General features: G+C 46.6%; 1 protein-coding gene across 6 annotated transcripts in view; it reads right to left on the minus strand.

Annotated features, from left to right (window-relative positions):
• Positions 1 to 3233: 3233 nt before the first annotated feature.
• Positions 3234 to 15800, minus strand: part of LOC120302749 (reticulocyte binding protein 2 homolog b-like) — a 145619-nt gene continuing 133052 nt past the window's right edge. For all 6 annotated transcript variants that reach the window (XM_039331626.1, XM_039331623.1, XM_039331624.1 and 3 more), the window contains one exon: positions 3234 to 4218. In XM_039331626.1, coding sequence (XP_039187560.1) covers positions 3928 to 4218 — 291 coding nt within the window. In that variant the 3' untranslated portion in view covers positions 3234 to 3927. The remainder of the gene's footprint in view (positions 4219 to 15800) is intronic.

The raw sequence follows: 15800 nt of genomic DNA on the forward strand, positions 1-15800 counted from the left end.
TCAATCACCTTATTAAGCGTCCGGACAAAAGATCCAAAACATACTCATGGAGGCAGTCCTTCCGTACAGGGACTAGGCCCAATTATTCCTATCTGCCCCATTCCTTTCCTGTCAGACAGGACAGACAGGATAGACAATCAGACAGAATGGGCTCTAAGCCCAGACAACAATTTCAGGGCAAACGGCCCTTTCGTGGGAGCGGTCGGCCCTTCCGTCGTTCCAGATGACTCTCCGGTGGTCCCTCCCATAGGCGGCAGACTTTCTCTCTTTGCCAGCCAGTGGGAGGTCACCACCACAGATGCATGGGTGCTGAACACGGTTTGCTACGGGCTCTCCCTAGAATTCCTCACCTACCCTCCGAATCACTTTATCTCTTGTCCCCAATCAAGAAATCTCACAAAGAAAAGGTTGATGCAACAGGACATTCAGCACCTCATAAGCATAAGGGCCACAGAACCGGTACCGTTGGGTCAGAGAGATCGGGGATTCTACTCCATCCTCTTTGTCATCCCCAAGGCCTCGGGGAGATGGAGAGCAATCCTAGATCTAAAAAGACTAAACCAGCATCTTGTTTATCGCAAATTCAAGATGCAAACGCTCCAGTCAATTCTCGGAAGTGTAAGAAGAGGAGACTTCCTGACATCCGTAGACCTCACGGAAGCTTATCTTCAGATCCCCATCTCTTTCAGCCACCGCTGGTTTCTAAGGTTTGCTTACAGGGGCAGGCACTATCAATACGGGGCGTTACCTTTCGGTCTACCCTCAGCCCCGAGGGTTTTTACCAAAGTCCTCGCTGTGCTAGCAGCTCACCTCCGGATGATGCCAGTCAGAGTCCAGTGCCACCTGGACGACATTCTGATTCAGTCGTCATCAGGACAAGCCGCTCTGGCGGGTCTAAAATGGGTGATCCACCTTCTTCAAAACCACGGGTTTTCGGTAAATTTTTCCAAGAGTCACTTGTCCCCCATAACAAGACTATTACACCTAGGGGCCATCATAGACACGGTTGACTGCCGGGTTTTTCTATTCCAAGAACGTCAGGACAGCATACAACAGTTGATTGGGAGCGGCATGGCAACACTAGCAAGTCTCTCCCAATTACTAGGAAAATTGGTATCGGCCATTGCCATCGTTCCTTGGGCCAGGCTCCATTCCAGGACACTTCAGTGGTTTCTGCTCCCTCAGAAACCTCAGCTCATCCATTCGGAGAGTGCGGATCCCACTCAGAGTGTTGCGTTCCCTCAGGTGGTGGCTCTCATTGGCCATGCTCAGGGGGTCCTCCTTCAAGGAGCCAGACTGAATTATTCTGACAACTGACGTCAGTCTGTACGGTTGGGGTGTGCACCTACAATCACAGTGGGCCCAAGGTTGTTGGTCCCGATCCGACCTACGACACAATATAAATTGGTTGGAGCTCAGAGCCATACACCTGGCCCTGCGTCACTTCCGCAACTCGGTAGCAAAACGTCACGTACTGGTCCTCATGGACAACATTGCTGCCAAGGCCCATGTGAATCGGCAATGGGGAACTTGATCCCGTGCCCTCCTGACCGAGGGTCTTCTTCTGGGTTCTTGGGTGAAGTCAATTCTGGCCTCCATCAAGGCAGATCACATATCAGGGGAGGCAAACACGCAAGCGGATCTCCTCAGCAGGACGACGGTGAACCACTCAGAGTGGCGCCTGCACCCGAGGATTTTCAGGGAAATATCCCACAGATTCGGTCTTCCGATTCTAGACCTATTCGCCTCCCCGACAAATGCTCAGGTACCAAGGTTCTTCTCTCGTTTCCCATGCCCAGGGGCAGAGTGCATGGACGCTCTACAGAGTCTGTGGCCGGAGGGTCTGCTCTTCGCCTTCCCTCCTCTCCCTCTTCTCCCAGCAGTCATACGCAAGATCCTCAGGGAAAGAGTGGAAGTTCTCCTAGTGGCACTGTACTGGCCTCAGAGACTGTGGTTTGCCGACTTAGTGAACCTCTCACTAGCAGAACCGTGGAGGATTCCTCCGGATAGGGTCTCGCTCAGTCAGGGGACACTACTTCACCCAGACCCCCAATGGCTCCAGTTAGCTGTATGGCACTTGAGTGCTCAGTTTTAGCTCGGGAGCACTGCTCGCCAGGAGTCATTTCTATAATCCAAGCTTCCCGTCGGGCCTTTACCAACCGTATTTATGAGGCCATGTGGAGAAATTTCTGTTCATGGTGCTCAAGGCACCACTTGACTTTACCGGATCTGACAATTCCTCACATATTGGACTACCTATTGGAGGGTCTGGAGAGGGGTTTGGCTCCCAACACACCACACAGACAGATTGCTGCTTTTTCCATCCTTACATGTGAATCTGCAACTTCCCTGGGTCACCATCCCTTGATCTGATCATTCATCAAGAGTGCTACCAACACCAAGCCCCCTGTAGTCCATAGATATCCCTCCTGGGAATTACTGAGGGTCTTGCGGGCTCTTACCAATCCGCCCTTTGAACCTCTCAGAACATGTGATTTGCGATTCTTATCACTCAAAGTAGCATTTTTGGTAGCTATCACATCCGCGTGGTGGATTTCCGAATTAGCTGCTCTCTCCACCAGAGATGATTTGTGTATCTTTCACCGGGACCGAGTGGTCCTTCGTCTTGATCCAACTTTTGTTCCACATTCCTTATTTCACAGGATTCAGGAAATTGTGTTGCCAGATTTCTGTCCTAATCCCTTACATGATCTGGAATGGCAGTGGCATCTGCTGGATGTCCGCAGAGCACTCTGTTATTATATCTTGCGGACAGCTGCCTTCCGCTCTACCGAAGCCCTTTTTGTTTCATATCATCCTCCTTCCAGGGGCAGAAAAGTGTTGTCCTCCACGATTGGCAGGTGGATTAGGGCTTGTATTGCAGAGGCGTATAGGGTGGATTCAGTGCTGGTTCCAGGGCGCATCATGGCCCATTCCACCTGTAGCGTGGCTACTTCTGCAGCCTGGGACACTCAAGTGTCCATTGAGGACATTTGCAGAGCGGCCGCATGGTCCTCTCCATCACCCTTCATTAGGCATTACAAAATCGACAAGTTCGCCTCGGCGGAGGCATCCTTTGGCAGGAGGGTTCTGCAACAGGTACTATCTCGAAGTGCCACACTGGGCAGGCCTGATTCCCTCCCTTAGGGACGATAAGCTTTGGTATGTCCCATTGGTGGATTCTCCATCTCCAGTGCTGGAGAAGGGGCGTTGTCTTACCTGAACACCTTTTCTCAGCACAGAGATGGAGAATCCACTCCCACCTAGCAGGTTATTAGGTCTAGTTTTACATTTATGAGCCAACACATCTTGCTGTCAGTCATGGCTTCACCTTCATCAAGACTGGGATCTTCTAGCCCAGGAGAAGCGTGGCAACTTTGGCTGACTTGATCTGATTGGGCAGGAACACAGTCTAAACCCATTGGTGGATTCTCCATCTCCGTGCTGAGAAAAGGCGTTCAGGTAAGACAACGCCTCTTCTCATTTATGCACTCCCTTGAACAAAATATAAATACATTGTTGGCTCATTCCTAGAGAAAGATGGTTATTAAGAGTTGCTTTAAGTTAACTGTTAAGGCTGGGAAAAGAAAGAAGAGAAAAAGATTGTCAGGAGAATAGAATGTCCTTAAATGTGGTTGATAAAGACTTGGGTGCTATCCCAAATCTTTCTTGATTTTCAAGATTGAATACTTTTCACCTGTTTTACTTTCCTTGTGCCTGTTAGTGGCATTCAGTAATAATGGGAATAGAAAGATGACAAGAGAGATGGTTTGCCTCTTCAAGCTTAATTTTTCACTGTATTAGCCAGGGCACAAAGTTGAAACCTTGCACTATGTCTCATAGAAAGTGTGACCTGCATACCAGCCTGAGACTGATTGAGGGAATGCATTCACATAAAAGGAGGAGCACTGGTTGCAACATCTGGTGTTACTTCTGACTTCTTTTTGATTTTCCACTAGTACTGATCAGTTTATCTACAGGAGTGGCTGGCTGGACAACACGTTGGCAAAGTTTATCATATTCCCGAAGTTCTCGGGGTGACACCAGCTCTTGCAAGACATTCCATGACCAGGTGTATGTAGAGAAGATCTGGTAGAAGCTGGGGTTGTCTGTCTCCAGCCCAATCTCTCCACCACGTAGTCTCTTCCACAGCTTCAGAACTTTGTTGCGTTCACGAAGAGCCATAGTTTTCCGATAGGAGCCTGTCACTTTCTTGACCTGAATAGGAAAGCCAGAGAGTATGGATGGGAGATAAATCATCAGAGTAGCCTTGGAAAAACTTTAAAAATGATTAATTGGGCAGCAAATAAATGTGATTAATTAATAAAAATATGACTCCCAGAATTAAATCAGGACATTGGCTGGTATTATGATAGGGGTGTCAAACTCAATTTCATTGAGGGCCGCATCAGCATTGCGGTTGCCATCTGGGGGCCAGGTGGGTGTGGCCAGGGTGGGTGCGGCCTACTGGGTGGGCATGGCCAGCTCTACATTGTTCGCGTCAAGGGTGTCTGTGGGGGCCTGGGCAGGACAGATCTGAGGGTCTCTGGCAGAAGGGGGTGAGACCGGGGCAAGCGCCAAGGCATGGTGCATTTCTTAATTCTTCACAAAGAATGACACTCCCCAGCATGCACCCAGGGGGTGGGGCTGACACGGCAGGGGCTGGTTCCATGCTGTTTTTAAATGGTCTTGTGGAGCTAAGACTGAATGCATTTCAGCATAAATGGCCACCACAAAATTGTACATTGCCTCTTGGCTGGCCTGGGCCAGGGCCAAGGCAGTGGGGGCCGTTCCCTCACTGTTTCCAGGATGGCTTCGTGGGCCACATGAAACCACTTCACAGGCCACATCTGGCCCCTGGGCCTTGTGTTTGACACGTCTGTATTATGAGAAGGAGCTTTGAGGAGTTTGAGGCTGGTAAACTTCCTCCCACACCCTTTGCTCTTTGTCTTTTAACTATATAATTAATATCTGGTACCTTTAACAAAGATATATATTCACAGAATTCCTAACAAAGTTACAGTAAAAAAAATGGACATACAAAGTAATATAAAAATATCTTCTCAATAGTTAGTCTAAGTTAAAAATGCCTAAACTAGCCATTGTTAAAAGCCTAGAAAATAAAATAGCTGAAAAGGGACTATTTTCTATAAGTATTAGACTTATAGAATTTAATTAATTTAATTTAATTTAATTTAATTTAGAGCATTCCAGGTTATAGAAATACTGTCTAGATTGCTTTTGCTCAAAAGGTTTGTATGCTAGCACTGAAGATCTTACTTAGTTGGATAATGAAATATCTGCAAGCAAACAACCAAATTCAGAGACCACCCTCCATGGATTGTAGCCAATGTGTCAGCTTCACTGACAGAAGTGACAAATTCTTCATACCACTAAGTCTTTCAGAGCATCAAAAGAGAATCAATGGTTAATCAATTTGTGAGGTTGAAAAAATATGTGAAAAAATAATGGCTTCACAGAGTTTATGGAATTCCTTTGAAGGAAACAACAATCCATGAAAAAAATCTACAACGTGCCTACTTGATGAAGATAATTTGGTACCTCTCCTGAACTAGATTCTGCAGAAGATTGTGGCATCCTAATGAGAAAGAGTTTGAAACAAACAGCCTGAGAGAAGGAATTCTATTTCCCCTTCATCTTGCCTTGCCCACAAGAGTTGAAGCGACTAAACTTGTAGAAATGAAAACTGAACAACTGCCTAGAATTAAGAGTTTGTAGGATCAGGTCTGCCATGGCATAGCAATTCGGCAGCATACGGTGACACTCCCAGGTCAGGAACTTCCTCAGTAATTTAAATGTGGGCCTGCAACTGCATCCCTTCCAGGAAAGCAATTCCTGTTTGACCTTCTATATCTAAGATCCTTTGCCTTCGTATTGATCTACCTTGATATGACTCTTAAGATTAAGATGGCATCACTGGAGAAACCAGAGAAGCTCAATTTCTTTTGAATCACTGTTTCCCAGGGAGGTTAATAGTTGTTGGTCAATATTAAATGGGTCAGTACACTAGGACTGAAGTATAATTTTAATTTGAAGGCAAAGATATTTATCCAGAGATCAGCTTTTACTAAGTTTACCAACTCCAATTCCCAGTCAAACTATTGAATTTGGAAAAAAGAGGATAACTTAAAAGATAATTCTTAGAAATGTTGTTTGAATCCTTTCTAAGTCATATGGTCCTCAGCCCCAGATAGCAACAGTGCAGGGGCATTAGCTGCAAATGCCTTAAGTACAGCAGGGATAAAGTGTACTTTTCTAAAACAATAAATAATATTTTTATATAGCTGATGCAGATCTTTTTGCATTGCGGAATAGGTAGTTCAGGTGGGCATTTCTGCTTCCTGAGCTTGAAAAAAATATTCCTAGATATCTAAAAATCTTAACTTGCTCAAAGGATTGCCCACCTAAGTTTTACCTTCTCTATTTTGGCCATTAGAAAAAATTAGCATGTCTTTAAATTCAAAAGATTATTCAGGGAGACAGTAAATAAGAAATTCAGGTAGGCTAATTGTATTGATTTTAGTTCAAATTCTCATTCCATGTGTGATTATTTTTTTCTTATATCTTCCTTTTCCTAATAAATTCCTTTATAGATCTGGAAATTAAGCTTTATTGGTTTATAAAGGCAATTTCTCATTAAAATTTTTATATACTCTAAGTTCTAAATGATCTCCTTTTCTCCAGCATAATGAGTGTAGAATCCACCGGTGGGTAATTTCAGCCTTCCTGCTCAGTTGAGACTAAGTCAGAATCTTTAGCCATGCCTCCTTCTGGGCTGCACCCTCCCAGTTTTTGACTTAGTCTCAGCTCAGTAGGATGCACTTTTTTTGGCTCCTCAGTTTAGACTAGGTTAAAGTTAATTAGTGAGTTAGGTAATTAGTTTATTTAATCCAAATTTCTAATTTGATGCAGATATAAAATTATTCATTGGATTGTTAAATTTGCAAAGCCCTTTCTTCAGGCCATCTGCAGCTTTGGCTTTAGAGAGCCTGCAGGCTTGATAGGAGTTGGAATTAGAGCTTTTGGATTGCGGAGCTGCTGGGCTCCGCTTCTCAGCTGATCCGTGCTAAGCGGAGATTTCCTTTACCGGGCGCTGCTCTTTGGAGCTCCGGAAGGCTGGAGGGCCTCGTCTGGATCGCATGGTGGTTATGAGGCTTCGTTCGGTGATTGGATCGCAGCGGAGGCTGCGTGACGAAACTGCAAGTGTTTTTTTGTCTTAATCAGAGCGAGGGGAGAAAGCCTCTATCTAGCAGGCAGAGCTCCCCAGGGCTTCCCCAGGCCGAAAAAAGACCCAAACACTTTCTTTTAAGCTTTAAGATTTGGCGCAATTGCCATTTTGGGAGCGATTGCAGGGACAGCCGCCATTTTGGAAGCACTACAAACACAGCCGCCATTTTGAATAGGCCTCGTGCTCTGGCAGAGCACAGGGGGGGAATTTCTTAAGCCCTTATCTTGGCCTACTGGGTTAGGTATTAAACGAGGGAATACCTTATTGTGTGGCCTTGCACAGGCCTCAGACCTGTCCATCCCTACAAGGGACACCAGTTACAGGGCCGCGGCTGCCATTTTGGATTCATTTTGTGACCAGATCTATTAATCAGACATCTTCTATTTCTTGAACTAAAAGATTCTGGAGGGGGAATTGTAGTCAGACTCCACCTGCCTCAACTAGTTTCGTGGTGCTGTGCCGCAGGGCCTGGACAGGCAGTTCTAGTGGACTGTCTGGCTGTTTGTCATTGTTGTTGCTTCAGAGCATGGGATTTCCCTTTCTGACAACCAGATCTGCGTATTATTTCCCCCCCCCCTTATCTGGACATCTCCTTCTGGAATATCCAGGGTGCAATGGCAGACAGTGCATCTCCTCAGCCGTCGCAGGGCTCCGATGTTCCCCCCCACACAAAAAAACCACAGATCATCTGATTTGGACGCGGGGGGGAAAGAAAAAGGCCAAGACAAAGAACATAACCACCAAGGAGCCCTCCAAAGCAGCTGAGCGAGAGGTCTCGAGGAGACATCAGGTGCTGGAGAGAGAATTCTCCAGAGTACAAAGGCTCATGTCCAGTGAAGCAGAAGTGGTTTTCTCCGTTCCACTGGAATGCTCCCCATTTGAGGCTCAATTTGCGCCTACTCAGGATGCTTCTAGGGCATGGTCTCCTCAGGGGGAAACTGGACAGATTGGTCTCCCTCCTCCTCCTCTTCCTCCTCTCCCTCTTCCTCCTCCTCTTTCTTCGATCACACTACAACATGGACCTGAGGCCATGTATACTCCAACCGCAGCTGGTCTTCGTTCCTCTGATCAGGACATGTGGTCAGAACAGTTTCAGGCCTTTATGCATAATGCATTTCAACAATTCATGACCTCATCTATGGGTCAAAGGCCCTTACAGGCGCCACCTCCTCCACAAATGCCCCATCCACAAGCAGGGCTTGCCCTGTCCACTGGACCTGGTGACTCTGAGACATCCTCTCAGTTAGGTGAGGAAGGGTCCATTGATATTGAGACGGCAGACATGCCCATGTCGGAGGACGAGGAGACGGGACCGGACCCGGCACTGTCATATGGCCTCTTTGACCCTTCTCTGTTTAGGTCTTTGCTCCTGAAGGCTTGTACCACGGCCAATCTTGCTCCTGAACAGGACCCCAAGCCGTCTACCTCTGTTGAACAAGAATCCAATCCTTTGTTCTCGGAACAATTAGTAGAGGAGAAACAAATTCCATGCCCTAAATTCTTCCGCAATACGGTGGAGAAACAGTGGTCCTCTTTAGCCACGGAAAAGAAGCTATTCAATGTGTCTTCTTTCTTTTCTTCTCTGTTGGAGGTGCCTACCATGGACACTCCTTTAACTTCCTTGTTTTCCACCTCCACTATTCCAGGTGATATGGCAGAGGTGTTGAAGGTGGAGGAAAAGAGATTTGAGTTCTCTCTCCGCAGGGCTCACCAGGCCTAATGATGGGCGATCAGGGCAGCAACATCGTCTTCCTTTTTTGCTAGATCAGCTATTATGTGGATCCGCGAGCTTCAGGCTAGCATACCACCTGATCAGGTACAGGCGCACCAGACATTAGGCAAACTAGTAGCTGCAACTGAATACATGGCAGACGTGTCACTTCACTCGGCTAGGTATTCCACGAGATCCATTGCGGTTACCGTCTCATCCCGCAGACTGCTGTGGTTGAAACAGTGGCGGGCTGACCTGAAGTCCAAGTGGTGCCTATCCACCGCACAATATAGTGGAATTCATCTGTTTGGACCAATTCTTGAACCTTACCTCATAGAGGGAAAGGACAAGCGCAAGTTTCTTGCGCACCCCTTTAAGAGGTCAGACAGAAAGCCACAACAGGACTTCTCTAGGCAGTCCTTTCACATGGGAGGTGCATGGGACTGGAGACAGCCCTTTCGGGGTGGGCAGTCCTGGGATTGGTCCAGAGGTTCCCGTTCCTTCACCCCTAGGCAGGATCAACAGCAGGACCGCCAGAACACCGAGCCAAAGGTCAATACCAATCGAAGCGTCCCTTCCAGGGTTCAGGAGGTCGCCCTTTCAGATGTAACAAGTGAAGCCAGGGAAGATTTCCCCATAGGTGGTCGCCTGTCGCGGTTCAGCGACACTTGGGAAGCCACCACCACCGACTCTTGGGTGATAGACACCATAAGACACGGTCTCACCCTGGAGTTCATTTCCAATCCTCCAGAATGCTTCATACAATGTCCCACTTCAAGAAACCCGGTCAAGGCCGGTCTGGTATCCAAGGCCATCTCCCACCTTCTAGAGATAGAGGCCATAGAAAGAGTACCCATAGAACAGAGAGGAAGAGGGTTTTACTCCATTCTGTTAGTGGTACCAAAGGCCTCGGGGGGATGGAGGGCAATATTAGACTTAAAAGGTCTCAACTACTTCTTGACCTACAAAAGGTTCAAGATGCAATCCCTCAAGTCTATCTTAGCCAGCATAAGGAAAGGGGACCTTCTTTCATCTATAGATCTGACGGAAGCTTACCTTCACGTTCAGGTCCGTCCAGAACACCGCAGGTTCCTGCGGTTTTGCTATGTGCACCGGCACGTCCAATAAAGGGCTCTCCCGTTTGGCCTCTATTCAGCCCCATGGGTATTCACAAAAATCCTAGCGCTATTGGCTGCCCATCTGAGGTTGATTCCGGTGTGCGTGCAATGCTATCTGGACAATATACTCATCCAATCCAGTTCCACCCAATCGGACCTGGAAATTATAATCAGGACACTTCAAGACCACAGATTTTCCGTGAACTTCAAAAAGAGTCATATAAACCCGTCCACTTGTCTCCTTCACCTAGGGGCGATAATAGACTCACGCCTATGCAAGGTATTCCTCTCTCTGGACTGCTGGAACAGCATCAGGACTCTCATCCACCGGGTTCAGAGAGAGAAAGTAGTTCCCCTGGTCCAACTGTCCCAATTGTTGGGAAAGATGGTCTCTTGTCTGGGGATCGTTCCATGGGCCAGGCTACATTCCAGGAACCTCCAGTGGTTTCTCCTTCCATTTCAGAAACGGCGCATGAGTTCGTCCACAAAGAAGGTGAGGGTCCCACATCAGGTACTAGCGTCCCTTCTGTGGTGGACCTCGTCGGCCATGGCCAAAGGGTCCCTCTTCAAGGAGCCAGCCAGGCTCACCTTGACCACAGAAGCCAGCCTGTTCGGATGGGGTGCCCACATCCAGACTCTTCTAGCTCAAGATCAATGATCGCATCAGGACTTGGCGCACAACATAAATTGGCTCGAGCTCAGAGCCATCCATCTGGCCCTGTCACTTCTCCCTCTTAGTCAAGGGCAAACATACTCTGATACTGACGGAAAACGTGGCGGCCAAGGCATACGTCAACAGACAGGGAGGGACCCGATCCTGGTCCCTCATGCTAGAGGTTCAGAGTTTAGGGACCTGGGTGGAATCCAATCTGGGTTCCATAAGGGCGGAACACTTACAGGGGGAGGCAAACCGACAGGCAGACTCCCTGAGCAGGGTCACGATCGACCACTCGGAATGGCGCCTGGATCCATCGCTGTTCAGGGAGATCGTGGACAGATTCAGGCAACCACTCAGGGATCTATTTGCCTCACAGAAAAATTCCCAGCTGCCTAGGTACTTCACAAGGTTCCCATCTCCGGGGCGGAGGGAACAGATGCTCTTTGTGACAAGTGGCCCTCCGGATTGCTGTACGCATTCCCTCCACTCCTGTTGATACCAGCAACCATCCGCAAGCTCATTCAGGAGCAGGAGGACATCATATTCATTGCTCCACATTGGCCGAGGTGACCTTGGTTTGCCGACCTTGTGGATCTGTCAATTTCCCCGCCGTGGAGGATCCCTTCAGATCGCATCTTCCTCAGCCTGGGGACACTACAGCACCCGGACCCGCAGTGGCTCCAGTTAGCTGCCTGGCACTTGAGCGGGAGATCTTAGTCAGGCAATCCTATTCGTCTGGGGTGATCTCGATGATCCAAGCCTCTAGGCACCCCTCGACCAATAGGATCTACGACGCCACGTGGAAGAATTTCTGCATGTGGTATAGTAAGCATCACCTTAGTCCACTCTTGGTCACCATCCCTAATATTTTGATTATCCCTTGGAAGACATGGATAAGGGGCTTTCCCCGAGTACTCTCCGCAGACAGGTTGCGGCCTTATCAACAGTATTGACCTGCGACAATTTAGTTCCTTTGGCTCAACATCCGGCAGTCGCTGCCTTTCTCAAAGGGGCAACTAATGCCAGACTGCCGGCTGTTCATCGCTATCCCTCTTGGGATCTATCAAAGGTTCTATAGGCTCTCATGTCTTCACCTTTCGAGCCTCTTAGGTCTTGTTCTCTTCATTTTCTTTCTCTGAAAGTTGCCTTCTTAGTACCGATTACGTCGGCCAGACGTATTTCGGAGTTAGCTGCGCTCTCTGTTAGAAGTGACCTGTGTACCTTTCTCGACGGTAGAGTTGTCCTCAAATTGGACCCTTCATTTATTCCGAAGGTTAATTCCTGGTTTCACAGGTTCCAGGACTTGGTCCTTCCGGATTTTTGTCCAAATCTGTCTTATAGGCTGGAGAGGCAGTGGCACAAGCTAGACATGCGCAGGGCCCTGCGCTTTTACATTAAGCGAACGTCTACCTTTCATAAGTCAGAGGCACTGTTTGTTTCTTTCCAACCCTCTTCCATGGATCAGAAGGTCTCTTCTTCGACCATTGGTAGGTGGATTAGAGCATGCATTGCCCGAGCCTATACCTCACAGGCTCTCCCGGTTCTGGCCCACATCACTGCCCACTCCACTCGCAGTGCCGCTGCAACCACGGCCTGGTCTACCCAGGCATCCGTCGAGGAAATCTGCAGGGTGGCGACTTGGTCCTCGCTCTCGTCTTTTATTAGGCACTATAAGATAGATAAATTTGCGGCGGTGGATCCTCGTTCGGTAGGAGGGTCCTACAGCAGGTAGTTTCTTCTGGCAGGACACAAGCCCAGATTCTTCTCTCCCAATAGGGACATGAGCGGCTTTGGTATGTCCCATCGGTGGATTCTACACTCGTCATGCTGGAGAAGGGGCGTTGTCTTACCTGAATGCCTTTTCTCAGCATGATGATGTAGAATCCACACCCACCCTTCAGGTCCGTCTAGGCATGTGTCATTATAGGAGGAGCCAATGCGTCAGACTTCGTCATATTTGCTTTGCCTTGTCAAAAAACTGGGAGGGTGCGGCCCAGAAGGAGGCGTGGCTAAAGATTCTGACTTAGTCTAAACTGAGCAGGAAGGCTGAAATTACCCACCGGTGGATTCTACATCATTATGCTGAGAAAAGGCGTTCAGGTAAGACAACGCCCCTTCTGGGCTTCCTAGAAATGAGCCTAAGGGACAAATAATGGGAAAATAGACTCCCCATCTGCAGAGATTTCAGTGTGTCAGGAGATTCAGCCTGAGTGGTGGTTGGTTATCATTATGATCTTTTATTGGGAGTTGAATCCACCAGGATTAGACTAAGTCAGTGTTTCTCAACCTTGACAATTTTAAGGCATGTGGACTTCAACTCCCAGAATTCCACAGCCAGTAAGTCCTCGACTTACGACCAGTTGAGTAGTCCTCGACTTACGACCGGTTGTGGGTCGCGGCATTAAAAAGGTTGAGAACCACTGAACTAGATGCTGTTGTACTGCATCAGCTACCACACCAGTTAGTAATTTGAAAGTTGTTTGTAAGCAGGTAATTGGCCTGTAGTTGCCTGGTGTTGCCCCTTTTGCTGGATTTTTCATTATTAGGTAGGTTTTCCCAGTTGTTAGCCACTTTTCACCATAAGAAAGGCTGAGCGCAAAAGAATTAAGGCCTTTGAAATATGGTGCTGGAGAAGACTCCTGCGAGTCCCTTGGACTGCAAGGCGTTCAAACTGGTCAGTCCTAGAAGAGATCAATCTCGACTGCTCTTTAGAAGGCCAGATCCTGAAGTTGAAACTCAAGTACTTTGGCCACCTAATGAGAAGGAAGGATTCACTGGAGAAGAGCCTAATGCTGGGAAAGATTGAGGGCAATAGAAGAAGGGGACGACAGAGAATGAGATGGCTGGATGGAGTCACTGAAGCAGTAGGTGTGAATTTAAATGGACTCCAGAAGATGGTAGAGGACAGGAAGACCTGGAGGAACGTTGTCCATGGGGTCGCGATGGGTCGGACACGACTTCGCAATTAACAACAAGCCACTTTTCAATTTCTCCTCCTTGTAGTATATTGTTGAACTGCTTGGCAATGAGTGGGTGTATAACAGATGTTTCAACCAAAACCCATGCAGTTCATCTTCACCTGGTGCTGACCAATTTTTGATTTTCCTTGCTCTTTTTTCTACCATTTTTGTTGTTATTACTAGTTCTTTCATTTCAACTTCTGTTTTATTTGCATCCACCTCTTTTAACCAAGCCGCATCCTTGTTGTATTTTTTTGGGTTATCCCATATCTGCTTCCAGAACTGCACTGTTTCTTCCTTGTCAGGTACTGACTGATTCCTTGCAGTTTCTCCATTGATGGATTGGTAGAAACGTTTCTGATTGGATTGAAATTGGAGGTTCTGCCTATAGTTTGCAATTCGAGCTTCATATCTACTGATTTTCCTGGCTATAGCTGTTATTTGTTGCTTTATTATTTCCAGTGCTTCCTTGATCTTCCTTGTTTCTAAGTGGTATTTCTTGATTAGGTATTCTTTGGTCTTCTTGTTCTTCAGCTTCTTTTCTTTCATCTGTTCTAGCTTGCTTGCATGTGATCTTAACTTGCTGATCTTATTTTCTAGTCTAACCTTCCATTTTTCTGGTGCACTGTTTGTTTGTTTTTCTTCTTTGTTGATTTTGCATCCCAGGTATTCAGTTATAACTGCAGCTGTGCTGTACATTAGTTGGTTTGTTTCTTGCAGTGAATTGGTGCTTATACTTGCTATTGCAGTATTTGCATCTTTTAATGCTTGTGCTAGCTGTTTCTTTGGAACAAGCTTCAATGCAGGCAGCATTATTCTGTTGTTTTTGTGCTCAGTTATTCTTTGTTTCAATTCTTTTATTTCTTTAGTTAGAGGGTTTTGTTCTTCCTGAGTCAAAGGTGACTGGTTTCCAAATGAAAACAGTTGTATATCTCTGCTGGATTCCTTCACTGCCAACTCCCCCTGGTTTGCCTCTACATTCTGAATTACTTCTGGTAAGGCTTTGATTTCTTTGCCCTGGGTAAACCTTTGCAGTTCGTCCAATTCTGTTTCTGTGAATACTTTATTTCGTGTTATAAATCGGCGTTGATCTGCTAGTCTCTGTTCTGTTATTTCTGATTCTGGATGTTGTTCTTTCCAGAACTGGTGCATTCGTTTTAGATATCCTCTTCTTGTTGGACTTGATCTGTAGTAACAGATCATTATTTCTTTGTTTTCCATCACTGTGTATCTGCGACGGGTAAACACCTTTTCTTCCAGTAGTTCTGCAGCTGCTGGCCCTGGTTGCTCACCAACAGTCCTGAGTCCTGTAACCCATTTTTCACCAGATATCCAGGAACTCCAATATCTAGCGCGGACCTTGTTAACCCGGGCGACATCCGAGCCGGTATGGCATTCTGAAATTTACGTCTCACCATATTTTTTATGGGAAAGACACTCTTTGTCTGACTCCTCTGATGAGACCTGTCCAGTATGGTTGAACCTCTGGCATAGCTCTCATCTTCCTCAGAGTACACAAGCCCCACAACCACGTCACGTAGTGCTTCACTGGGGGTTGTTGTTATTCTTATTCTTATTATTATTAAGACTCTTTGCTTAATGTGCTATTTCAACTGAGTCTTTTACAGTGATATATTAAGCATAACATGATTTACTTAATTTTGGTGTGCTGAACTTAGCTATTGTGATCTGCTGATCAGGGTTTAAAGTTTAGTAACTTACATGTACTTAGTTAATATTTATTCAGTAAATAATGGTTTGTTTTATTTGTTAAATTTATTTGCTGCCTATTTTACTATAGGGCTACTCTAGGTGGCTTGCAATAATAAAAAGAAGAAATGAAAGAGTGTAAACAGAACAGAAGTAAAATAATAAAACAAACAATGAAAAAGAAACATAACAAGAATGCATCAATATGATAACCAGAAAGCTGGGTGGAGAGAAACTGCAAGCAATGATTAAATGAACTATGCTATATGTGAGTTTGACATACAAGAGCAGCGCAGATGGATGTGTCCTTTAGAAATATGTGAAACTCAAAAAGAAAAGCTTATACTATATTCCAATTCATATTGTCATTAGAGAGCAATTACTCATTCCTGAA

This window comes from Crotalus tigris, unplaced genomic scaffold (genome assembly GCF_016545835.1).
Source record: "Crotalus tigris isolate CLP2741 ecotype Arizona unplaced genomic scaffold, ASM1654583v1 scf7180000024437.13266115, whole genome shotgun sequence".
Taxonomy (NCBI): domain Eukaryota; kingdom Metazoa; phylum Chordata; class Lepidosauria; order Squamata; family Viperidae; genus Crotalus; species Crotalus tigris.